The following is a 27809-nucleotide window of genomic DNA, read 5'->3' on the forward strand; positions in this document are numbered from 1 at the left end:
TTTAAGAGCTAAACCTCGTACATCAGGCATAGCCAATTGATGGATCAGCAAGTCATCGTCCATGGTGTCAAATGCAGCTGTAAGGTCCAAGAGTACCAATAGCGCTGATCCGCCTCGGTCTTTTCCAACCTTCATGGTAAAAGGCTTAAGGATTGGTTTATCATTGCCTTCTTCTGTGTAGTATGACAAGCATTATTCATGGTGCCACTGCTGTTATCTCTGAGGGATCCTCCTCCAGTGTTATCCTTGCTGCTGGTCATAGTGGCTTTCCGTACCTTGATTGGCTCTTTTAAATTTTATATTAAAGTCCAGAGTGAACTTAGCACCCCATTAACCTGCTACCAGAACCCAAAGTCCTCCTGCCAAAAAATAAAGGCTTAAAATGTTCCAAGATCTACCAAAGTAGTCAGGTGCTGCTATTGCTGCAACTTCAAAATTATTTCTTATTTTTATAGGTAACAAACTTGTTGGTTGTAGTTAGTTTATTTTCAAAAAACTGGATGTGTTTTGTTCAACAGGATGAGCACAGCACCTTATTCAAGCAATATTTTGCTTCATTTACTAAATGAAACCCGTAACTATTATATTACCCCAAGATATTTCACTTATACAACAAATCATCCTTTGTTACAATAATGATATAAGTTACAAAAATGCTAATTTTATATTGGGAAGAGGAATTAATAACAGTTATCTGTGACTAGATTTTACAAACCACTGTTACAGGCAGGCAGACCCAAACTCACCTTGTCTTAATTACAAGAATTATTTTAGTTTTATTTCTGTAAGAAGTGTGTTACAAAATAATTTCCATGAAGTCAGGTCAACTAATGACAGAAACCTTTTCCTAAACAGCTTTCAAAAGGTAACGTCTTTGTTTTTCTTGTAGGTAAATTATGAAAAGCTGCTCCAATTTTTAAGAGGAGTGGCAGCAAGTACAGCACAACAAACACAATCCCTTCCAGAGAAGACTGAATATGTAAAGAATCAAAGGAAAAGGTTCTGTTTTAATTTTCAACATTCTCTTTACTGTCAATAAATGAGCAATGTATTTGACAGACAAATATATATATACTCCTCTTAGTTTCCATCTGGTAAGGATCTAATAGGGGCTGTTATTATAAGCCACTCAGAGGATTCCAAATGAAAAATTGGCTCACTTATCCTCAGAAAATAATTTTATGTAGTCCTTAAGAGCACAGATTTTCTCTCCTAGCCATCCAAAATCCCTGCTAAAGAAACATGTTCTGAGTCTGCGAACACCTACTCTGCAGACTGCTGGGATGTATCAGTGGAGATTAGGCAGACTTCCTGTTAATTAACCTTGGCAAGGAACTCTAGCAAGGAGACATATGCCTTTAAAACATATATATGTGCGTGTGAGAGAGAGAGTGTGTGTTGTGATATGTGCTGCTTTCGTAACTGAAGAGTCTGAAGACTTCAAACATACCCTCTTTCTTGGGAATTAACCTCACTATACTCAATGAAACTTCCTTCAAAATAGATTATAAGTCTCTTTTAAAATAAAACACAAATATAACCGGAATGCCAGTGAACCTTGAGTGTCTATACCAGGGGTCCCCAAACTAAGGCCCGGGAGCCAGATGCGGCCCTCCAGGGTCATTTACCTGGCCCCCGCCCTCATGTATAATATAAAATGTTTATATCAGTTTTAATAATATAATATATTTTATATACTTATGATATTGATAATAATATTATCATTTTATACAATATAATAATAATAACATATAATAATATTAATTATATGTTATATATTACATATAATATTACAGTATAGTGGCATAACTCAATATAGTAATACAGTAGAGTCTCGCTTATCCAATGTAAACGGGCCGGCAGAACGTTGGATAAGCGAATATGTTGGATAATAAGGAGAGATTAAGGAAAAACCTATTAAACATCAAATTAGGTTATGATTTTACAAATTAAGCACCAAAACATCATGTTATACAACAAATTTGACAGAAAAAGTAGTTCAATACACAGTAATGTTATGTAGTAATTACTGTATTTATGAATTTAGCACCAAAATATCACGATGTATTGAAAACATAGATTACAAAAATGCGTTGGATAATCTAGAACGTTGGATAAGCGAGTGTTGGATAAGTGAGATTCTACTGTATATAATGCTAATATTGTGCTATGCTAATAATATAATATATTGTATGTACATACAGCAGCTCTGAGTTACATTTGGAGTGAGATATAAATGTAGTAAATAAATGTAGTAAATGAATAAATAATTTTAGACTGAGGCTCGCCCAGAGTCTGAAATGACTTGAAGACAGACAACAACAACAATCCTAATTAATCTGATTATCTCATTGGCCAGAAGAAGGCCCACACTTCCTATTGAAAGTCTGATAGGTTTATGTTGGTTACAATTGTTTTTATTTTTAATTATTGTATTGTTCTTTCATTGTTATTATTGTTGTTTTGCAATACAAATAAGACATGTGCAGTGTGCATAGGAATTTGTTCGGGGTTTTTTTTTTCCAAATGATAATTCGGCCCCTCAACAGTCTGAAGGATTGTGGACTGGCCCTCTGCTTTAAAAGTTTGAGGACCCCTGGTCTATACACACACATCCTCAACCAACATTTCCCATCTGGATGCATGAGAAGTCAGGGAACATTTACTGTATGAATTCACAAATATCACATATTGTCCTCTGCTTATGTTACATGATGGTATTATATGACTACATTTTTCCAAATATTTTGCAAAGTCTGGATGGTCTAAGTGATGGGTTTTGGGTATCAACGCCATAACTCTATGACTATGTAGTCAAAACAGCTTCCAATCCGAGTAAATTGTACCCAGTGGTTACAGCTTTAGAGACAATATTCTAAAGTAGAAAGAACAGAAGTGACATGAAATTATCCCCCATATTTTCCCCTAGTACAAGACCTGTATCCATGATGAATGCATCCCAAGACCTCCTTTGAATACCCAAAACAACAGATAACAGCAAATCCTTTATTTTGTTTATACTTGGGCTTTAATTCATAGTTACATGTTATTGTTTTAGATATGTTATGTATTGCTTTTATATGTATGTTCGGCATTGAATTTTTGCCATTTATTATGTTGTACACTGCTTTGAGTTCTCCCAGGGGTGAGAAAAGCAGTACAGAAATGCAATCAATCAATCAATAGAATTGCAATGGACACTCTTGGAGGCTCATATGCAATTCAAGGGGGTATTTTTGATGCAGGTAAATAAAACAATAGATATCAAATCTATGGATAAGGGGATCATACTGTAGCTTTAGTTTTTCTGTCAATATTCATCACTGTGTAGTTAAGGTATGTTGATCATGAATCTTATTACACATACTTTTGAAAAACATTTTAATAGGCAACCCATTGTTTAAGAATACTCCATGATCTCACACAGTTGATTCCTTTCTGTATCTAAAAGAATAATGTACAACAGGTGATTTCTCCCAATCTGTGCTATATTCCCCTATATCAATACTCACATCATTTACCAGAGACTGGATCTCCACAACCAGTCAATTTTCCTCCCCCTTCTTCCACTTTCCCCCTTGTTCTTGACTTCATTCAGTTGCTTCTAATTCAATTCAAAGTACAAAAGTAGTTTGCAGTTCTTTAACTCAGAGCCCTTCCAGTCAGGCCAAAATCCCAAAATGAACTGGAATTTAAAATCCCATTTCCTCTCGGGATTTAGAACATACAGGGGACAAAAAAATTCAATTTGGGGGGGGGGTTGCTAGAAGTCCTCCTCTGTAGACCTGGGACACTAGGTACCCAGCCCTCAGCCCCCATTTCCCCCCTAAACTTACTCGGGGGGAAGGGTGGGCTGAAGGTCTGCAGGCCTCTTGGATTAAGTTCCTGTCATGCCAAAATGATGCAACATGAGCTTTGGAGAGGAGAGGGCTTAGTCGGAGATGCCTGTGAAATGGAGAGAGGCCTCTCCAGTACTTTTAGGGGGGAAATGAGGGACTGGCAGGGGAGGATGGCAGTGCTATCTCTCCCCCTTGGGATCCTGGAGCCCCAAAAACCAAGAGAGCAGTGGAGATTGAATCTCAGGATTGCTTTTTGGCCATTTGGCTAAGATCAAGTGAGAGTCGATCCCCACAAACACAACACCTGCAAAGATCCAGACTTTATTGAAGTATCCAGATCATTGCAGTGTTCTTTTTTTTTTTAACCTGGGGTAATCCTGGAAGTCCATACTTACTCTGAGTTAATCTAGATTAGCCTGAGGTGTCGTTTGGACACCTCAGGCTAATCTGGAACCTATCACAGGTTTTGGGCCTGTGTAGAAGGGCCCTCAGAAAGCAGCAAAAGAGAGAAGGCAGAAGACCACTGCTGCAGCTTCTCCTAACTTGTTTTTTTTTTCCCCTTATTAATAACTTTTGCCATGTTGACCACATTTTGATGCTGCTCAGTCACACATTTCTGAATTTTCATCTCTGGCATGTCGAGGGATATGCAATTCACATTGATGTAATAGGGCTCACACAACCATAGATAGAAGTACACCTTTTAGCAAAATCCAGGTAAGTGCACCAGTGTAAATATTATTACATTAATGTAATGGTATTATTTACATTAATGTAAAGTCTCAGCAGAATTCCAGTACTGGTGTTTTATTTTCTTTCATTGTTACTTGATTTACTCACAGTCATTTTTCCATTTACTTCAGGGGGTGTTTCATTTCAAGTAAATCTCCCTCCCTGTAATTCATTTCTCATCTGTTTTGGATTTGATTGTTTATAAGGTTTTTTTTAGTATTTGTGCTTACAATAGCTACATGGTATATTTTCTTTGCCGTTGATTTGGCTTATTGTTACTTTAGGCTGGTAAACATAATGTTAAAACATATGTATGTGTTTGTTTTCTGCAGGAGGTTTTTACACCCACAAGTCTATATACTACTTATGAAGATTTGTTACAAAATGGTTAATTTTGAGAATTCTATAACAGCTGTTCCTTATGTTTGAACTAAATAAGATGGATTATTATTTATTATTAGACTGATTACTGAAAAAGACTTTATGATTCTCAGTCTGTCTATTTATACCAACTTCTGAATGATTAGGTTGCTTGTTAACTAGTTATCATTTTGTTGCTGTATCCATAAAGTAACAAAAAGTTCACTATTTAATTGGTGATCGTTTTGTTACTTGACCCTTATTATTAATCTTATCATTCAGAAGTCTGTATAAACACACAGATTGAGGATCAGAAATGATACTTGTTTGACTTTTTGGTTTCAGCCATTGTCTGTGTTTTTGACTATACATTTTCCACCATTATTTATAACATTATGATCATGTTTATGCACTATTTAATGTGTTTTGTTCAATATGAGAGTTCACCGTTTTGTTTTCTAAATACCTCTGCAGGTCTTTTTCCCTTCTGTTTTATATTTTGTTGGATGCTTACTTCTTTAGTGTGACATCTTTTAAATTATCTTAAATTGAATTGGGACCTATTTAAAGAGATACTAAATGAAGCAGTCATGTTGATTCATTCTGTCATATACTGGATCAGCACCAAAACCAACAGGTGTACGGTGATTTATGCTGCCTTATGTTTAGAAGGGAGCTCCCAGTGGCACAGCGGATTAAACCACTGAGATGCTGAACTTGCTGACCGAAAGGTCAGCGGTTCAAATCTGGGGAGTGGGTGAGCTCCCACTGTTAGCCCCAGCTTCTGAAAACCTAGCAGTTTGAAAACATGCAAATGTGAGTAGGTTGATAGGTACCACTCCAGCGGGAAGGCAACTGCACTTCGTGCAGTTATGTCAGCCCCATGATCTTGAAGGTGACTACAGACAATGCCGGCTCTTCAGCTTAGAAATGGCGATGAGCACTAACCCCCAGAGTCAGACATAACTAGACTTAATGTCAGGGGAAAACCTTTACCTTTTCCTAAGTTTAGAAGCCTCTTACCTGAAAGTGACATCTAGTTATGTTGCTAAGAGAAGTCCAAAATCTGTATTTGTAAATAGCCCCACTCTATTCTGCTTTGGACACATCTGGAGTCCTGTGTCCAGTTCAGGGCACCACAGTTTAGGAAGGATATTGACACGCTGAAACGTCTCCAGAGGAGAGCAACTAAAATGATCAATGGTTTGGAAGCCAAGCCCTATGAGGAACGACTTAGGGAGTTGGGTATGTTTAGCTTGGAAAAGAGAAGCCTGAAAGGAAACTTTATAGCCATGTTTAAATATTTGAAAAGATGTCACATTGAGGAGGGGCAAGCTTGTTTTCTGCTACTTTACAGACTAGGACATCGAGCAATGGATTCAAGTTGCAAAAAAGCAATTCCATCTAAGCATTAGGAAGAACTTCCTGACTAAAAGAGCTGTTCACCTGTGGAATGCAGTTCCAAAGTTGTGGTGGCGTCTCATTCTCTGGAAGTTTTTAAGTAGATGCTGGATGGCCATCTGTTGGAAGTGCTTTGGTTTTATTTTCCTAGATGGCAGGGGGCTGAAATTACTGCTATGTTTTCGTTTTTACAAAAGAAAAATAATTTAATTCTTCTTTTAACAAATTTTAAGCACCATGTACATATTGGAAAATAACAAATACAGTAGAGTCTCACTTATCCAACATAAACGGGCCGGCAGAATGTTGGATAAGCGAATATGTTGGATAATAAAGAGGCATTAAGGAAAAGCCTATTAAACATCAAATTAGGTTATGATTTTACAAATTAAGCACCAAAACATCATGTTATACAACAAATTTGACAGAAAAAGTAGTTCAATACGCAGTAATGCTACGCAGTAATTACTGTATTTACGAATTTAGCACCAAAATATCACGATGTATTGAAAACATTGACTACAAAAATGTGTTGGATAATCCAGAACGTTGGATAAGCGAGTGTTGGATAAGTGAGACTCTACTGTAATTCCAACAATTAAAACAGTTTATATGGTATACAGCCTTATAGCTAGAAAAAAATTCGGTGGGGGGGGGGGGGGTTGAAACTTTTTTTAGCGAATCATGAAGAGTAGTTCCATAACGCAAAATAATGTAGAAATCAGGCTTCATCAATAAACTTCAGTGGATACTCAAGACAGATAAACTTCAGTGGGCATTCATGGGGATCTGGTGAATAAAGCAGGGTTTTTTTAAAAAAACCTGAAAAAAATTTTTTTGGGGGGGAGTAGTTGACCCCCCCCCCCCCCCCCGGCTACAGCCCTGGTGTGGTGTATTTCAGTATTCCAAAAAATTTAGACATACACATCTGGTTCTTACAGTCCCATCATAAACACAACAGATTTTGAGGAAATATTGTGATAGATGTTGCATAACAGCATCAGCATAGGCTGAGATACAGGGATGGTAAGCCTCAGCAGTAGGTTTGCCAGGGGGGGAAAGCTGCAGAGGGTTTCTGTACATTAATGGATATATAGAGTCTCTCAAGGTGTTGCTTGTTACCTGGTTGTTGCACTTCCAACTGTTACCTGGTTGTGTCATCAGCAACGTTTGCTAAAATCCCCTTTTCTACACAACTGTTAAGGGTATAGGAGTCTTCTTGGCAACCTTAATCAATTGTGTGAAAGACATTTTAATGCACACAGAACAGTCTAAAGGTGAAAAGGGATCAAAACTGGATGGGCACAGCACCTGCACTATGTGAACAACTCCACAGCAAGCAATGTCACTGAAGCAGAAAGCTCAATAAGTTGTCGTTATGTGCTTTCAAGGGCTTTCTTAAATATTTATTTAGAGAAGGCTTGTCACTGCCTTCAGTTAAGGTTGAGAGAATATGACTTGCCCAGGTTTCCATGACTGAACGCTCAATGTGTTGGTTTTCAGTAAGTAGTTACAGGATTAAAACTACCAAGTAGGCAGCAACTAGACTCATCCCTTTTCCTGCATTGTGTGGAATGTATAAGTTAAAGTGACTTGAAAGCTATTTAGAAGTCTGAATATTTCAATTTTCTTTTTTAAAAGGTTCACTTCAGTTTCTTTTTCTTTTCATCATGTTAATTCAGTTGTCTTGATTAAGTCACCCGCAATTTACTTCTTAGCTGGAGTTGTACTTGGAGATTTCTGAGTCTGTCATGAGTTTTGTTTACAGAATAACTGGATTTTTTTAGTGTATTTAGAAAGAACTTATACCCTGTTTCCCCTAAAATAAGACATCCCCAGAAAATAAGACCTAGTAGAGGTTTTGCTGAATTGCTAAATATAAGGCCTCCCCCGAAAGTAAGACCTAGCAAAGTTTTTGTTTGGAAGCATGCCCAACAAACAGAACACCAGACCGTGCAGGATCGGTAAATGTACGTACCATGGATTGTTGTACATGGAAATATTGGTAGTAACAAGACATTTTTGATAGGATTCACAGTTTGTCTGGTTATACTGGTTTATGATGACAACTACTGTACAGTATATAATAAATGTTCATTTTTGTTCAACAATAAATGTGAATTCTTCTTCATGGAAAAATAAGACATCCCCTGAAAATAAGACCTAGAGCATCTTTGGGAGCAAAAATTAATATAAGACACTGTCTTATTTTCGGGGAAACACAGCAAAAGCAATGGTCAAATTGTTTTTGAAATAACCTCTCTATCATATACATTATCATTCCATAGTTCTTGGACTCCAGAAGATGCACTGCAGACTCTGAAGCAAATGCTGAAAGATCATAAAGGAGGAATGAACTTAGGAAAACTAAGGCTGGATTTTATGCAACAAGACAAATCTTTCTCAGGTCTTCTTTCACTCTCTGAGGTAATAATCAGAATCATGATTTCCTGACCATACTGTTCAGTGTGATCTCCATGTCTGTAGGAGAAATCTTCCAAGATCACTACCCCTACATGGATACTTGAAATCATATACAGTAATGAATCCTATATTTTGACTCATTGAATCACAATGGAGGCCCTAGAGAGACCCACAAACCATTCTGGGACATGGGTAAGTGAAACTGTGGATACCAAATCCATTACTAAAAGGGTCTTACTGTATGTTCAAGAAAGACTTTCTATATAGGACAGGGCTGATAACCTGTGACTTTTCAGATGTTGTTAGACTGCAGTTACCATTACTCTTGACTATTGTTTATGTTGGCCAGAAGTGATGGACAGCACAGTCAAACACACATATCAAAATATTTTAAAATATCAGTCATAAAAGAGTTAATTTAGATAATTTTCCTGTCCAGGTTATCCTTGTCATTAAAGGACATAGCTGAAAGAGATGAGAAATATGAATTGTCAAAATTTGGCACTGAAGGACAGAAATATGAACCAGTGTTGGACTGCATTCATTATACAGTGCAAATGTATCTTGTATTAGTTACACTACTTCCACATAGCCCTCCCAAAGTGATGTCACATTATTTCTGGTCTTCATTTTTGTCTATGGGTGCATCTACATTGTAGGATTAATGCAGTGTGACACCACTTTGACAGCCATGACTCGATGCCATGGAATCATGGGAGCTGTAGTTTGGTAAGGCACCATCACTCTTTGACATAGAAGCCAAAAGACCCCACACAACTACAACTCCCATGATATCTTAATACTGAGGCTTGGCAGTTAGTGATGTCCATCTAGCATTAACCCTACAGTGTAGATGTACCCTAAGTTTTGCTTGAAATCAAATGTTGGAGAGAGTTTGGGGTGTAGGAAAGCTAAACCGCTACATGGTTTTCTTGCATTTGAGAACATTGGGAGGTGGGTGGATGAGAACACCTTAAAATTAGCTTGATTTTTAAATTACGGTTAAAATGATGGGGGTTGGGAGAGGCTTAGACTAATGCCAGAGGGTTTCAGTGGACACAAAAGTGGGGTTCTGGAGCTGTATGCAACCCAGAGACTAAGTTGGCTCACCTTGCTTTAAAAATGTGGGCATTAGGCAGGTTCATGCTGAGTAAATAGGTAAAGAACAACAAAAAATATATCCTGATATAGATTTTGTGCCTCACAGGAATCAGTTTTGCAGACTACACCGTTCAAATAAAAGTTTATTGGAAAAAAGTAGTCTTCTTCTTCCAAAATATATTTTGCCCAACCTTTCAGTGTTTTGTACTTAAAAAAAAAAGATTTTAGGTACATCACGCCCACACATACAGTACTCTGGCTTGTTGTTTTTTAAAAAAAATTATGTTCAATTTCAACACATTTAAAAATGTCATTGTTGACTGACATGTTTCCTAATTAAGCTTTCTACTGACAATTTTGTAATAAATTGTGTAAAGCTAACTGGCAGCACATGTACCATGAAAGGATAGGGTAAGGAGTTGGAAATGTTACTTTTTGGACTACAGCTCCCAGAATCCCCATGCTGATTGGGGTGTTGTTGAAATTATAGTCTAACTTTTTCAAGTCATGGTAAGGAGCACCTAAAGAGAAGGAAATCTCCAACTCTGGGTGTAACCCAAATCTCTTCACTCAGAACAGACTGTGTGGGTATCTACACTGCCATAAAATGCAGTTTGCAGTACATTGCAGCCAGTGCAGACTCATATAACGTAGCTGAACTGCATTATATGGGCCTACACTGACCATATAATGCAGTTTTAAACTGCATTATATAGCAGTGCAGTTGGGGCATAAGTTTCCAAGGGAATTTGGCTATTCATTATAGTACGAGGCTCTTCCACACTACTATGATTCCTCACTTAAATTATCATGCCTACTCTCCCTTCAGGAGAGATAAGGCAGGGTATAAATATAACAGCAGCAGCAGCAGGAGCAAGGAATTCTGGAATTTGTAATTTGATGAGGCAAGAGAGAATTTTCTGACTGAGAAGTCTACCTCTCCCTAAACTGCAAATCCCAGGATTTCATAAAATGGAGCTATGGAATTGTAGCACTACAATTGTGTAGTGTATTAATTGCATCTCCTTCACAAATAGGTCTAAGACCCTGCAAACTGATTTGCACTCCTCTTAGGTTAATGAAAACCAGCACACTCAGCATTCAAATCAATTGGACTTTTTAATTAACTGGAAAGACAATGTCATTTGTCAAATCTTCAAAATGTCTATGTCTCCTTGCAGCTTAACTGCAGTCCTTGGAGGGTTGAGTTTTCCACCAGCAGTGTATTTTTATGAGCTAAATTGTGGGATACTAAGCATTTTGTTGGCCTTGGATACACAATTCATACCGCAAGCCACCATAGAGGCCAGAAAACATACAACAACTCCACCTATGAGTATTCCTTGCCTAATAAATGGGGCTGACATATATTAATGAGTGACTTGAAGGTGCACACATGGAGAGATTTGCAAAATGCTTGCATCTGGTGCAGAAATGAAGAGACTAAGATTTTACAAGTGTGAATATTATAATTAGAAAGTTTTGAGAATTGGTTAAAGAGAAGGGAGGACAGATTGAAAAGAGCAAAGAAGTGAAAAAGGTAGTGTTACCAGGCACAGGGAAAAATATGTGTGTAAAAAATGAAGAAACATCAAAATGACTTGGAAGAGATGGGAGGGGGAAGCACAGGAGAATTGTTTTGCAAGTTTCGAAAACAGGATTGTTTTGGAACAGAGAGGAATATTGAGGCACTGAATCAAAGGGTAGAGCTGGAAGGGAGAAGTGAAGAAAAGTGGGAAAGGTTTGGTTTGTGTGTGTGTGTGTTTACTTCAGTCTACTCTGGTCAACTACAGACCAGTCAAGGTGGTATTTGCACCTGGTAGCATACTCTGTAGTTTAAACTATTGCATTCTAGTTTCCTCATCTCTAGTTTCTTATTGGAATACAGATACAAGAGATTTTTGGGGCACTGAGCCTCAATAGAAGGAACTGCTATAATTGGGATATATGGATCAACACAGTTGCTGCCTTTTTGGACTCCCCTTGGGGGTATAATTATAGTGCCTTTCACAATCATTTGCCACCACACATCTGCAAACTGGTCGTGTTTATAAATGAAATTCGTTTTATCTTCAGATTGACATGATTTGCCATATGAATGGGTTACCTCTCTATCCTGGTATGTTAGGAGTTTTGGCTGTCACCTATGATTTGAGCAGAAGAGACAGAATACTGTGAGTTTTAACATTTTTTCCTTTCTGTACTTTACGTTTGCATCTTGATCTTATGCAACAGCTCAAAATATGGAACTACAATTAGTGGCCTATGCTGTAGGAAACTAAGCTGATTCCTGTGGAACTGATTTATTTTGTTCAAATTTTGCTATTTTTCTGATAACTAGCATTCTTTCCCTTACTTTTTAAAAAAGTTCGATGTAAACCTGGTGCTTACAGGCCAAAAAGACTAAAACAATGTCATATGAGAGCTAGGAAAAGAAGAACATGATTTCATCTTGTTTCTATTAAGTCTTTATAGTGGCCTTTATAGAGCATTAATGTACAATGCCTAAGGTAAGGATGCAATTTGTTCCTAAGCAACAAGTAACTTTAGCAATTTTCTTCCATTGCTAGAAACTTGTCCTAAACGGTGAAGTTTGAGTTGATTCTGTATACAATGTGTGTGGGGCATTTGTACACAGAAAGCAGTATTTTCTGTGTAGGAAATAGCAGCCTACCAAAAAAATGTTGTTTTCTCCACAAAACTAGCCAGATCTTAATTTTGTGCAGAATCCATCCCAAAATGCAAAGAATTCCAAACAGCTAAGAAACATATTTTATCCATTTGAAAATATTTTGGAATATTTTTTCTATTCCCATCTTGGGGATATAGAGAATAATTGAAATTCCTTCCTGATGAAAGAGTGTTCATGGTCACACATCAAGACATCATATTATGAAAATGATTGACCACTGGATGAATTTTTTTGTACTTCTTAAAATATTTATGAAACAAACAATGCCTCAAAAGTTGAGGAGGGTTCACGGGTGCACACACAAGTCCTACCCTGTTCATCCCCATTTGCGAGTGCTGCTTAGTCTCTGATCTTTCTATCTTGAGATAGGTGATCTGAATGGAACATTGGTTTGCATTCATTTGAATATGCTGTTGGCTATGCTGCCTAAACAAAGTTGCTGATAATATGCATTCAAGTGAGCATACTATAGATTTTCTCCATTAACATAGGGTGTTCATAGCTGAGGGGACAAGGATCTTGGTAGTTACATTTACTTGTGCTCTCATGTGGCCTCCCCACTTAAGATTCCACATGACCAAATGGGATAGTGTGCACAACTCTGGTCACATTCAACTACCAATGACATGAGTATCAGCAAATGTTATTTCCATGGCTTTGTCTAGTCTTTAGTATCAAAATGGTTAAATATAACAAAAGCACCTCTGAGTAGTCCTTGCCTAGGAAAACTCTATGAATTTTGTGGGGTCTCCAAAATTTAATAGATAATCTGAAGGCACTTATACACACACCACACATGCAAACACTATCTCATGAAATCCTGACTTTACTTTCATTACTCATGACTCACTGAACTAGGTTTAGACTAAGCTATGGTCTGCCAATGTAACATCATATGCAAATATACTTTGGTGGTACTGATGACAATTGTATTGCAATACATTTTCAGAAAGTGCCTTTTTGTCAAAAAATATGCCTGCTGCACCCTTCCAAATTGCTTAGGCTGGATCTATACTGCCCTATAACCCAGGATATGATCCCAGATTATCTGCTTTGAACTGGATTATATGAGTTTACACCACCAGATAAGCAGATAATCTGGAATCAGATCCTGGTATATAGAGCAATGTAGATCCAGTCTGAGTCTGTATATCAGGCCTTTTGTAGTCTTGGTTTTACATTGCCTTGATCTGATCATGCCACTATCATATCTATGATCTCTCATTGTAAAACTGAACATAAAGTAAATAAATATGTGCTATCTTAGCTAAAGCTGTGTCAAAAACAAGCATAAGAAAAAAATTAACAAAGTTAACCATACATTTATCTTTAAAGTTTTCTTAAAATTTAGTTTAAAATACGATTCTGTGTATGTATGCCAGTGCATTCTGTGTTCTAATAAAAATTCCCACTCTGAGTGAAACTCCTAAGTAATTAGCTAGGTTTCTGTTCTGAGCCACTTTGTGATTAAATGTGCTTAAGATCAATAAAACTTCATGAGCGATTGCATTTGTGCAAGATTAATCCCATTGTACTGTTTATACTGCCAAAGAAAGAGAATAGGTCATAGCAAGATAAATGGAAGAAGAAGAAGAGGAAGCCATTGGATTTCTTTGCCCATTTTTATCACATGCAAACAAGGGAGTTATAAAAACAATTAGAATTAACTATTAAAGCACAATTCCTTTAAATGTCATGCAGTCTTTCCTCTGCTCTACATACACTATATATTTGTGAATAAGTTGACATCATGTCGAGGCTAGATTTAGGGCCAATATGGATTTTGATATGATACATGGATAACAATGGTCACCACACACATGTTGATGCTTCAAATGTTATACCTGTTTCTGGGTATATTTGATCTGCTGATTCTAAAGATGGCAACACTTTCACCTATCAACTTTAGTTTTTGAGATACGGAGCATATGCAATATACCAGTTTTCATCTGTTTGACCATAAAAAATCGTGATAAGTATATCTAAAAAACTAGAGTTGATGCGGTCCAACCAATGCTATTTTCTGAATCAGCACCCCAAATAGCCACAGGAACAGGCCTAAAAACCAAGACACCAAGAATTTTGTTTTGGTTGGGCTGCATAATTTAATGATTATTCTATGAAGTGGGGGAAATACTAATGCTGTCTCAGAAGCCAGCTGTTCCTGGCTTCTGCTGCTGTTTTCTTGTTCGGGTGTTCAAAAAGACCAGAAATGGCACTACAATGTCATCATTCCTGTACTTTCCCGTCCTCCCTCCCTCCCTTTCTCTTAAAAATGTGAGGAATAAGAGGGAATTACCCAGTGGTCCCATGGGCTTTGGCTTACTGTCTATGGCACTAAAGTACACAGAAATCTATAATACGTGTAAAGATACAGTTGTCCTATTATGAACTAATATACAGAATAAAACAATGGTAACAGACAAATTATAATCCTTACAGGCGCATGAGTACTGTCAATGGCAGTCATCTAGGATCCCAACCAAAAATGATGGGGACAACAGGAGATTTGAACTGGTGATGTGTTTGTTCTGTGTTTGACCTTTTGATCCACACTTAACCCATGTGAATAGAACTGCTTACCCAACATGACCATTTCCATGTTCTCAGGGAGTTGGAAGGGACCAACAGGGATACACTCAGGCATTTCCTTGTAACAGGACATGCTGAAAGAACAGCAACAACAAGAGCCTCCTGAACAGCATTGGGGGTCCCTGCAATATGCCTTTCACGGTGTCTTTAGCTACAGGAAAATAGTCACCACCACACTGATCCCTTCAATTGTCTAAAAACATGGAAATGGTGCTAGTGGATTTGAGGGTCATAGCTCATTGTGCATGCATATCTCCTGATGCAGCATTTAAGCCAATATGTTCAGTTCTAGGATGTTTCTTCCTATAGGTGGAACTCATTTGTGGAGTTTCTGAAGAAAGTCCAGTCTGGGATAGACTCTGCATCACTTTTTTCTAAAAGTAAGTTATGCAATCTCCATTTCTGGGCACATGCCCACTCATTACAAGATGGAAATAACATTTTCATGTACCTGTAACCTACCTGCATATACAGGTAGGTTAATAAGCATTCCTCTTTTTATTTTTTTTTAGAATAACAAGATAAGTGGTGTTCTTGATTTGAAGCAATGTGAACTTCATATGTAGTTATTGAAACATTTCTCAAGAAGGGTAATGGTGGTTTCTATACATTGGAAATTGATATACGGAAGATCAGAAACACAATATGAGAGAATAGCTAAACATTCATTTTAGGCAGAATGATTTTCACTTAGTGCCAGAAGTTAAAACAAACAAACAAACAATGTTTGTACGTGTCTCTATGCTATATTTATTTGACACCATTGATTCACATATGAAGGACAAAAAAGCTTTAGGCAGAGCAGAAAAGGGATTGTTTACCTTTCAAAAAATGATTTTTCTGCATATTTAAGCATGAACCAGAATTAATGATATATCCATTTTTTCTTTTTCATTTGTTTACAAGTAATTATCATAACCACCTTTATACAGACCACATATATGTGATATAAATAAGCAACCTTACTTTTAAAAACCAGCAGTATTGATGAAAGTTGCCAAGTTAACTATGTATGAAATATAGACTCACAACCTGTCTTGCCAACAAGATATCCATAATGCCTGTTGAATAGTGCATCCCATTTGTATATTCCAAGTTATGGAGGTGAAGTGTGGCCAACATTTATCATTGGCTGTATTAGCAATTATGTGTTGCACTATTGATAAAACTAGCTTGATCTTTCTGATATTCAACATTTCCTTAGCCTGAAGTCAGAAATTAGCAACAGTTCTGATAAACAGCTTACTTTAAAGCAGAACATCTGGAGTGAGTAGAAGGCATAAAACTCCAATTTTGCTTATCCTTAAAGTCATAGGAAGTGGTCTTCCAGTCCAGAGTTAATTACAAATCCTAGGGGCTTCCTGCACCACCACTTCATGGAAGATTGATATGCCGTAATGGCCAGGGTCTTTTGCTTACATCTTGAATTAAGACAGGTTAGAGGACCTATTCTGAGTCCTACTGAATCATATGTATCTGAAAGCAAAAGTGATGTTGCAGTCATTTCTGACTGCTTTAACATAAATGCTTTTTGAGATATTTCTGGGTGGCCTCCATAAAACTGTAAAATAAAACCACACATTTTGTAGCATTTTGGACCTGGAAATTGTTTGTTCCCCAGCCTATGTTTTGGGGGCTGGGGGCTGGGGGAAGGAAGATAATGTCACACTAGAACCTCGTAGGCCTCTTGCCTTCCCCTCCCTCCATGCTAGGGATTTTCAATGAAGTTTCAATTCCCTGAAATTCACAGCCCTTAAAAGGGCACTTCTGGGGGCATTTAATATTTTCTTAGTCCAAATCCACTTTTAATATGCACTGAATGGCTAGCGCTACTAGCAAAATGAGACACAAAGCAGAAATATTTTTGAATAGAACAATAGTGGCTCTATAAGACCTCTTAATCATATGTTCATTGCATATACAATAGTTAAAAAGATTGTGCAATGAATATGAAGAAGCAGAGATGGTTGCCTATTCAGTGAAAATGTCATCCATGCCACACAATAATGGTTTTAAAAAGCCACAACTTTATTTGGTTACAGCCCAGAGCAATCTGAATGAGGCTTGTTCAGCCTGGCCTTAAATAAACCTTCACTTGATGGGAAAGGGAACAACATTTGGGCATCTCTGGCCAGGTGAATGTGCCCTGTGCCAGTCAATGAACGCACAGCTAACACTGGCCAGAGAGATGAAGTCATCCATTAAAGCTAAAGATGCATTTATTCTTGTGCATTCTTGTATTTATTCAGGCACCCAGACAACTTTGTTTTATGGAATTGTCCATAAATAATACTATTAACAATGATAATAAAACTGAGATGGACCAATTATCTCTAGCCCATTTCAGTCCACTATTCTTTCTCCAATGTATTCACCAGAGATCATCACCAGGGTCTATTTTTTTCCTCTCCCCCAGTTTTTAACTAGACACTAGGAATGTGCATAATTTTTGAAATTCTGTAAGTTGTAAATAAATTAGTTAAATCCATACTTCCAAAATGATATTCCATATATAGGCATAAGCCCACACCAAATATTTAAGAATCAAAACTTACTATATTGCCCAATCAGATGCCTCTTGGATCTCTTCACACATACCTGATTTCTGTGACTGTGACAATATCTTTTTCTCTTCAGCCACAGAGCCCAATGGCTCCCATCATACTCCAGAGAACTACTTCCAGGGCGGGTTTGTGGCTGAAATGCCATCACCATTTTTTCAGTGGACAACAACAGTCTTTTCATAAGGAAAGATGGGTTGAGTCGCCGAAAACAGGAATCCACCCTTGTGGTGAGGCAGGGGGGAAGCCACAATGAAATGGGCATAGTGTGGAAGGTCCAGACGCCCACCAGGATGCAGCAATTCACATAAATTTCAATGGTGTGTGACAATAACTACTTCCCTGATTGCAGTTGCCAGAAAGTGGCAGCATGAAGAATCTATTTAGCAATAACATTGAACATAGATGTGTTCTATGTCAGCATTTCTCATGGCTAATATGACCCTGGTTCCAAAAAGGAAGATATTCCAGCTGGATATTCCTGTGGAGCTGTTTGAGAGCTTCATCCATCCTTGGACACTTACCTTGCTATAGAAGATCTATGAAGTACACTGTAATATTGCCCTGATCTTTGTTGGATCCTGGAGGCATTACAATACATCTGTTAAAAAGAATTGGATTTGTACTGAGATTTATAGAATGTTAGCTATTTTTTTTTAAGTGAAAGGAATAATGGATGTGAGACACTCACATAGTGCATTAATCTGTCTTTAGAAAGCTCTCTGGGATGCTTAATATTCAAGAGGTGACACAGTAGACAGGGAGCCAATTGCAATCATTGCTGCAGTGACTGATCAGGATGCAACAGTTGGCCTTGAACTTTAACCATCTGGCTGCAGGGAAACCAGCTGTCTTTTCCAGCTAGAAATATTATTCGTTCCTGGCACTGAATTCATCTTTCTTATCACTTAATTTTATGCCCCACAATCTGGCCACCCATCCATAATTTATTTGGAGCAAATGTCCAAGCATTGTGGATGGCAAATTACAGGACTCAGCTAAAGGGTCAAACAACCTAGGACTTGACATATACAAACTAATGCTGGGAGAGTACAGGAATGGGTTTCACCTAACATCAGGGGTAAAAGAGACAAATATTTCTGAAGATGTCAGCCTACAGCATTTGCAACAGATCTCAAACCACCATATGTATAGAGAGGTACTCTTTCACATTAATCATCTATATTGAGTTACATATATACTAGATTGGATGACAATTGCAATCACAGGGTGAGATGCTCAGTTCAAATAACACATGAGACCCAAATTTTATGGGATAGCAAAGACCACAATCTTTATTGGTTACAGCTGATAATAAGGGTTGGCAACTACACATGGGTCCTGGATCACCGCATCAGTCAGTCCACCTCCTGACTGTTGACTGCAATAATCCATTATTACTTGTTAGAGGCAACCAAGGCCTGTTGCCTCTACTTCTACTCTTGTCACTAATGGGGGGATGCAGCTGCAAATCCAGACCGCCCAGAGCACACCCCCACTGGTCCCTGTAGGGACTTCTTATACCATACTCGTTGTTGGGAGGGCCCATGTTAACCAAAAAAAAAAAGCATGGGGAAATAAACATTTCTAAGGGAGGGTGGGATGAAAGCTCGAAGGCAACATCAAGGAGAGGTCCCGGCAATCACCTTATATTTCTGACTGGTAGACCTGAGAGGAGCAGTCTTCCCTCAAGTCCACCTCTATCCATCAGATTGAATTTACAGGTTCAAACTGATTGGCTACCTTTCCCACTCTCCCCTCTCGGGCTTCCCAACTCAGAGCCTGCTGGGAAGGAGGGGAGCCATGTCAGGGGGAGAAAATGATTGCTGGACTTTATACCCAGCCTGGACAGCAACTGCCTTGCCCGGTAAGGAGGAGGATTTATTCTAATTTTGTCTTTGGGTTTCACATTGAAAGAACAAGAGAATATTTTGCTCCTTCATAATGATTACCTACAAGTAACTGATTTCAGAGAAATGATAACTGTTTTCTTCCAGTTAGGTAAACAAAATGCTCACAGTTGTTTTTATCTTAGGAAGCAATAAGGAGAAAGGTGAAGATAATAATCAGGTATTGTCAAAATTATATGGATAAATCTGTGGATCTTTAATAAAGTCTTGATTTGTACAGAGGATTGCAATCATATAAAATATCACTTTAGAACTTGAAAATATTTTAAGGCTACAACATTAAAGAGTCTCGCAGCCAGCTTGACCATTGACTAGGTTGGTGGGAAGATTCTGGGAACTTCAGTACAAAAAGAAACTCTTACAAATTCTAGTCTGTCCTGTTTCTCTAAAGTGGGATGGAAAGCTGCCCAAATGTGAACTTTATGATGATGTCATTTTTTTCCTGTGAAGAAGGGCAACAAACATCACAAAGATCTTTCCACCGAACCTTGGGAGGAAATGAATCCTAACACATCTGATTCCAGTGATTTTGAGAAACGAGATGCCTGGATAGACCGCTTTGGAAAATTGGAGAAAGCTCTTTATTTGTCTGATGTCAAAAATACAGGTAGTGGATAGTGGATAGATGCAACAAGAATTCTCATTTGTAGATTTTGTATTTTGCTTTTAGGTCATATTTATGTTGACAATGAGTGATAGCCTATGATGATTCATGTCAATTGCATATTCAGCTAATATAAATTTGGGGGGGGGGGGGATTAGTCAGCATGAAATTATCAGAGATTATAGACATTATTGCTGGTGTTAGTTCACCGAAACTTCTTAAACATGGATGATATCTGGGGGAATAATGAACCCAATATTAACATGCTGCTCTGCTCTTTCCATGTAATTGTGGATGTTGACTGCCCTCTGCATAACAACCATAACTACCAATGATACTGTATTGAGTAATAAAAGGCCACAACTTTAAATGATTACAAGTTATTAGGGTTGACATCCAATTGGGTCTTGGATTCCTTCCCGCTGGCATGTTTGCTATTGGGATAATACTGTTTGACCTTGAGACAATTATTGGGATGCTCCAGCTACACTCTGGCTCAAGATATAACTAAATAGGATGTGGTGTAACTACTCTGCCTGGGTGTTCCTGGCTGCACTGCATTTGATAGTCAGGGTTCCCCCATTTGGGAACTATGTACAACTGCCAGTGCCCACCTACACTGGTAAATAACTGGATCTGGGAACCATACAAATACCCCATCAGTTGTAACAATTCAGAAAACACAATTTCATACAGGGAAAGTAGGGTGGGACAAAGTTCCCCTTAGGCTGGCTGCATCCCTCCCATGATCTAGCTATTTAAGCCTGCTGTTCTTGCCAGGCATTTTAGCCAATGCAAATACAACAAGGTTGCATCTGACCAGCTTTTTTTGGGGGGGGGGGGGGTGAGGGCAGCTCCCATACTGCAAAGGATTGCTGAGAGTTGTCATATGCTACCTGGCTGCCTCACCCTTTCTCCTGGGAACCAAGGTGGCTGTTAAAAACTGACACCATCTTTACCAAAATTATTTTGCTGTTACATAAGAATTTATGGGGTATTGATTGCACTTTCAGTATTGCAAGTCAAAATCTGATCACTGCATGAAATCCTAGTTTAAAGTGGAATCAGTATCCATTTCTGACAACATCCTTGTTCAGATGTTAGTTTCCATATGATTCAGAATGTATTGTGAGAGACAGGAAGTGGTGGAAAGGTTGTAATTTCTGCTTCACTCCTTTTATTGTATTGCTATTGCTATCAGCAACATCATCACATTGTAAATGCATGAAAGAAAAATTGCTGAACACATCTAGGTTGTTTTTATGAGAGAGAACCCAGAACATGCAAAATTAGAGGGGTTTAAAACAACACTGGTGAGGCCAACAACAGGCAGGCCTGTAGCCGGAAAAAAAATTAGGGGGTGGAAGCATTTGAAACAATGTTTATTTTTTAGCAAATCATGAAGAGGAGGTCCAGAGCACAAAATATAAATTTTATAACTCATTCTATATTTTATATAGGCTTAATTAAATCAAATTTCTATTTTAGCTACAAAGTTTCAAGTCTAAAAAACCTGGAAATGACTCTTAATTGGTAATTTAGTGGTTACAAAAGAATACCATAGTGCCTGTTGGAAACACTTGAAAATTATGTCAATACCCTTTGATGGAAATCAGGCTCCAACTATTAACTTCAGTGGACACTCAGGAATGCAAGTCAAATTAGTCTTTCTTGCCCCATTGTGCTTCTTATGCATGATTTCAAACATTTAAGAGTTGAAAACAACCTTTCATTTGTAGCTGGCAATGTTGTAGAAATCTAAAGAAAGATCTTCACATTTGGCGAAAACTGTATCACAGGCAAGGTATGCTTCCAGTATGTTTGATGGTTTTTTCTGCAGGTGTAATTTTTTTTTCCATTTTCTATACCACAAGTCAAACTCTTCAGATACTGTGTCAGTATCTTAAAGGCATTCATTGTAAAGTTGGATTTTAAATCACCATAATTAATAGGGAGGAACACTTGCAGTTCCTGAACTACTTCCCTGTGCCTTGTAAACTTTTCTTGAAGCTGACTGCAGAAAAAATCATATAGTATTCCATTGGTGTTGGTGAAGTTGTCTGGATGTTGCTTTTATAAGTCTGCCATGAACATATACAAGGAATCCTAAGTTCTCCACCCATAGACTCCACCCCTGATCTTGCTGTGTCAAAGATCTCCTGAAATTCTTTCACAAATTCTGTGTACATCTCCCTGGCTTTTTCTAAGAGACTGTCAACATGTTGCAGACTACATAAAATGTCCATATCAGCTCTTTGTAATGTTTTTCTAAGCTGAAAGGATGATGACAGAAGTTTTCTTAGAATGTGTATGGTTACCACAAATTAAAAATTCAGAATATTTGGACTATCTTGTCACCACAAATGTCTATTAGTTCATTCTGTATTTGAGGACATTTATTGTGCCGTTTCAGGTCAGTGTTTCCTGATCTGGCATGGTATCTCAACAAGATCCTGAAATTTCCATCATTGTGTAAAGGTTCACAACTAATAGTTTCTGAAAAGCCAGTTCTTGTTGGCCACAAAGGACAATAATTTCCACAATCAGCAGAAGTTTATGTCTCTTTTCTTCTACTTTCTTCTTATTTTCTTTATCATGATGAAGGATTAGTGCTTGAAGTTCAGGAGGAACATTTTTGTTGCTTCTCATAGACTTAGCATGGGGATTTGGTTAACCAGTTACAATCCACGAGTAAACCAGTTTTTTTTTTCACCTGAATATGAGGGGGGTGAACCTGTAAACCCCCCCCCCTTGGCTATGGGCTTGACAACAGGCCCTCCCACCTCCCTCCCAGTGGTCATATTGAGACTAATAACACCTGGTGTAGGCTTAAAAGGTTTGCTGTAAATTGGGGGGGGGGGGGGGTAAAGCCTTATAGTGAAGAGGAAAAGGGAGCACTGAATTTGTTCCTGTGTCAGCAAGCTATGCTTTGGCATGAAGTTTAAATTAGAGCTTAATCTGGGGATTACAAATTCCTCCAACAAGAATTTGATTTATTTTCTTAATATTTAAGTCTGTTATTGTGTAAATGAGAAAATTTTCTTTCTTTCTCTCTCTTTGAATAAATCAATGCAGGCAAGTTGGAAAAAGAGAAAGCCAAGCGCTTGATCCATAACTACAATCAAATTTATGACCTGTGCCTTAGCCCACTAAAAATTGATAAAGCATTTCGACCTTTCCGTCCTGGACAAGACATGGCACTGGAACCTCTACTACAATACTTGAAGGAGCTCTAAAAATCTGTACAACTAATATGATAATCATGAGTGTACTTGTCCATGTTTCAGTTCTATTTATCCACTGCTAGTCATGCAATATATGCATACCTCTCCCCATCATTAAGCCTTTATTTTCAAATGAGAGGGGGGAAAAGTCACACAGATAATACACAATGGATGGAATTCTGTTAAAGACATATATATATATATACAAAAGTATCCCTTAGACATGCCCTTTTCCAATGCTTCTTAACTAACAGTAGTTTGGAGGGTACTTGCAACTCTTTGAAGGAGCAATCTGAAAATGTAAATGCAACAGTGGAATATCTAGGTGACATATAATGGTCATGGGGGAGTAAAACCTTACTTTGAGATCTCAGATCTTTTAATTGCATGTAAGCTGCCTTGGATCTCAAGCAACAAGAAAGGCATGATATCAATTAATACATTAAGTAATTAACACAGAGTTGATAGTGCCTACATTGTAGAGCAGTTGGGTGGAGGGATGTCAGTAATTATATACAATAAAAGAGATGTGACATGATTATATACAATAAAAGAGATGCCTACATGATTTGAGAAATAAATATGACTAAAATCCTGTTTGCTAGGCCCAACCAGTGTAGACCCATTCACTGAACTGTTGAATGGGAATTTGACATATAGCAAATCTCATTGATTATAGTCACTATTCAGGTTAAACAACAGAATAGAGACTCGCATCTACCTCAAACACTAATGATTTTGTGGCACTTTAAAAGCATAGGCTGTGATTTTGAATGATTTGCATAGCTGTGTAACCACCTTAACTGTATAGCTAACCAGTGTCCCCCAGCATCACCTGCTCAATTGGTAGGCAGCAGTCATTGGGAGCAACAGGGGTCTATTCCCTTGCTAATTGGGAAGCTGCTGATTGATATTTCCAGCTCCTAACATGAGAAACAGGATCTTTGTTCCTTTGTATAAAACGGAGTTTCTCAAACTGTGCTCCTCCAGATGTTTTGGCCTTCAGCTCCCACAATTCCTAACAGCTGGTTAGCTGGCTGGAATTTCTGGGACCAGAAGTCCATAGAATATAGAGTTGGAAAAGACCTTATGGGCCATCCAGTCCAACCCCCTGCCAGGAAGCAGGATAATCGCATTCAAAGCACCCCTGACAGATGGCTATCCAGCCTTTGCTTAAAAGCCTCTAAAGAAGTCTAAAACACCTGGAGGAGCACAGTTTGAGAAACACTGGTATAAAGGATTGCTCATGGGATGGGGGTTGAAATGTCAGTCAAGTCCTTCTCGACAGGGGAATGGACACCTGCTCTCAGTGTGGTTTCTGCCCAATAAGGGAGAATCATGGGTGTGCCGTCGCGCCTGGGGCTGTAAACTCTTAGTGAAAGAGGCATGGACGTGACATCTTTCCCCAGGGGATTGCTTCTTGCCCTCCTTTAGGGAAACTGGAACTCCCAAGGACCAAAACACTGTAGATAACTCAAAAACTGGGTTTATTCTTCACAAAGGGGGTAAAAGAAAATATACATTACAGTCTTTGGTTGTTTAAGTCCATGAAGCTTGTCCAGATCCCTCTTTCTCTGGCTGTGAATGCCGGAGCAAACTCAGCCTCAGTCCAATGACCTATATCTGAAGACAAGAGTCTTCCTCTGTTGCCAAAGGACTGATGTGAAGGCGCTTGAGACTCCTCAACGTTGTTCAGGTTGGCCCTGAACATGAAGTGTGAGTCCCAAGGGTAAGAACCTCAGAATTGGTGCTGAGAGGTAACTTTTGAAGGGCTTTTAGCGCCAAGTCTCTCTCTCACGTCCATCCGATATAGAGCTTGCTGGTGGAATGAAAAGGAGGAAACACAGTCCTATTCCAGGAAGAGGTGGAGCCAAACAGTTTTGCTGAGTGAGCAATATAGGTACAAACAACATTGATTGACAGATATAAATAACCAATCCAACTACATTTACAGGGTAAGGGCAAAATCAGGCATGATACAGCAATTCAAATCTTGAAACTTATAGTTTGACATATAAATGGCGCCACTCGCGCCGTCACAATGGGACTTTATGGTAACACTGTATTTCCTTAGTGAGCGAACACATAGGGATCCCTAGTGAATACATAAGGATTGTGAATATGAATGAGTCATAAATGTATAATTCTAGTTTAATGAATTCCAACCATGGACTTTGTTATAAATGTAGAATTCTATAGATCCTCAACAATGAAATACTTATTCAAAGTAACTTTAAATTTTACAGATCAATCTTTCTCCAACCAGCCCCATTTTTGGAAATGAAGTTTTTCCATCTGTTTGTCTTGCTTTCCCATCTGTTGCTGAAGACTTATAGTTTTGTTCAATATGTTTACAAGTGTTGGTTTTTAAAAGCAATTCTAATATTGAATGGTTTGCTTCTTCAAAGATCAATTGGATAGATAGAATTCTAAAGAAAAAATGTTTCTAAATTGTGAACCAGATGGATGAAATAATTGGGCACAGAAAAAGGTGAATGTAGATGAAAGTACAGGAAGAGAGTGGCATTAATATTTTAAAACAATGCTAACTTAAATCAGTAGTACTTATTCTCCTCTGTTCAGCACTACATAATAAAAATGGCTTACTCACCTTACTAAAGATGCTGATTTAACTGTTACGGCTTTATTCCATCAATAGAACAATAGCAATTGTTTTGTAAATGAATTAAGAGATGGGGGACATACCGTTAGAGATAAATATTTGTCAGACATCATTAAAGGCAACGCAATAGAGTGTAAGTTTTATTTTAAAAGTGCACACTGTTTTGTCTCAATCAGTACTACTACATTGCTAGTCTACAAATTATTAGCTATCAATCTGCAGGAAAGAAAGAAACCATAGTAGACAAAAGGTACAAATATCGTGCTATTTTATGGCATATTGGTAATCCCTGCCAATTTAGCACCTCACATAGATTCAAAACCATTGCTTTAGATTGCAATTGCTCTCTGTGTTTGATATGTAACTTTAAACCAGGAGTCACCAAATTCTTTAAGTGGAGAGCCGGTACATGATCCCTCTAACTGGTGGGGGGCGGACTTTAATTATGTGTGGGTGCGCACATGCCATATATGTGTCGGCTTTGATCACATGCATGCACACATCAGTTATACCACACATACGCCAACACACATACACGCTTCCACTCAGGGCCGGTTGAACATATGAGGCTGGTTAAGCGGCGCCCTCGGGCGCTGGCCGCTAGGGGCGGTGTCAAGGCGTCGACAGCGGCCCGTAGCGCCACTGATGCCGCCGCGCCGCCGCTGTTGGTGCGGGGCTTCGATCCCTCGCGCCCACGCCAAACTGCACAGCACAGATCGGCCATTTTTCCCTTAGTTCCTAGACGCAGGCGCAGATCACCCGGGCAATCGGCGGCCGCGTCCAGGAAGTAAGGGCAAAATGGCCTATCTGAGCTGTGAGCATGCACAGAGCACAGATAGGCCATTTTGCCCTTAGTCTAGGAAGTAAGGGCAAAATGGCCTATCTGTGCTCTGCGCATGCGCACAGCACAGATAGGCCATTTTGCCCTTACTTCCTGGACGCGGCCGCCGATCGCCCGGGCCATCGGCGGCCGCGTCCAGGAACTAAGGGAGAATTGGGCGATCTGTGCTCTGCGCGTGCACACAGCACAGATCGGCCAATTCTCCCTTACTTCCTGGATGCGGCCGCTGATCGCCCGGGTGATCGGTGGCCGCGTCCAGGAAGTAAGGGCAAAATGGCCTATCTGTGCTGTGCGCATGCACAGAGCACAGATAGGCCATTTTGCCCTTAGTCTAGGAAGTAAGGGCAAAATGGCCTATCTGTGCTGTGCGAACACGCACAGCACAGATCGCTCAATTCTTACTTCCTGGACACAGCCGCTGACCACCCGGGTGATTACTGTATTTATGAATTTAGCACCAAAATATCACAATGTATTGAAAACATTGACTACAAAAATGCGTTGGATAATCCAGAACGTTGGATAAGCGAGTGTTGGATAAGTGAGACTCTACTGTAATTACTACATAGCATTACTACACATGTAACTACTTTTTCTGTCAAATTTGTTGTCAAATAACATGATGTTGTGGTGCTTAATTTGTAAACTCATAACCTATTTTGATGTTTAATAGGCTTTTTCTTAATCTCTCCTTATTATCCAACATATTCGCTTATCCAACGTTCTGCCGGCCCATTTATGTTCTATTCACCTCTACCTTCTACCTTTTATTTCTCGGTGATTGGGGTTTTTTTTGGGGGGGGGGGGAACTAAAATCCTATTTCGCTTACACTTGAAAATTTCCTTGGGCCGGCTCTGCTTCCACTGCCACTCACACTCACTCACCCTTACCACACACACACACT

General features: G+C 38.6%; 1 protein-coding gene across 3 annotated transcripts in view; it reads left to right on the forward strand.

Annotated features, from left to right (window-relative positions):
* c4h1orf87 (chromosome 4 C1orf87 homolog) overlaps nucleotides 1-26206 on the forward strand; it is a 42551-nt gene extending 16345 nt beyond the window's left edge. For 2 of the 3 annotated variants that reach the window (XM_008109362.3, XM_008109363.3), the window contains 7 exons: nucleotides 890-999; nucleotides 8621-8759; nucleotides 11934-12031; nucleotides 15451-15521; nucleotides 19738-19772; nucleotides 20063-20219; nucleotides 23292-26206. In XM_008109362.3, the coding sequence (XP_008107569.2) occupies nucleotides 890-999; nucleotides 8621-8759; nucleotides 11934-12031; nucleotides 15451-15521; nucleotides 19738-19772; nucleotides 20063-20219; nucleotides 23292-23452 (771 nt within the window). In that variant the 3' untranslated portion in view covers nucleotides 23453-26206. Of the gene's footprint in view, nucleotides 1-889; nucleotides 1000-8620; nucleotides 8760-11933; nucleotides 12032-15450; nucleotides 15522-17778; nucleotides 20220-23291 lie in introns of those variants that run through there. The other variant, XM_016993199.2, reaches the window with a different exon arrangement.
* The last annotated feature ends 1603 nt before the right edge of the window (nucleotides 26207-27809 follow it).

The sequence above is a fragment of the Anolis carolinensis genome, chromosome 4 (genome assembly GCF_035594765.1).
Source record: "Anolis carolinensis isolate JA03-04 chromosome 4, rAnoCar3.1.pri, whole genome shotgun sequence".
Taxonomy (NCBI): Eukaryota; Metazoa; Chordata; class Lepidosauria; order Squamata; family Dactyloidae; genus Anolis; species Anolis carolinensis.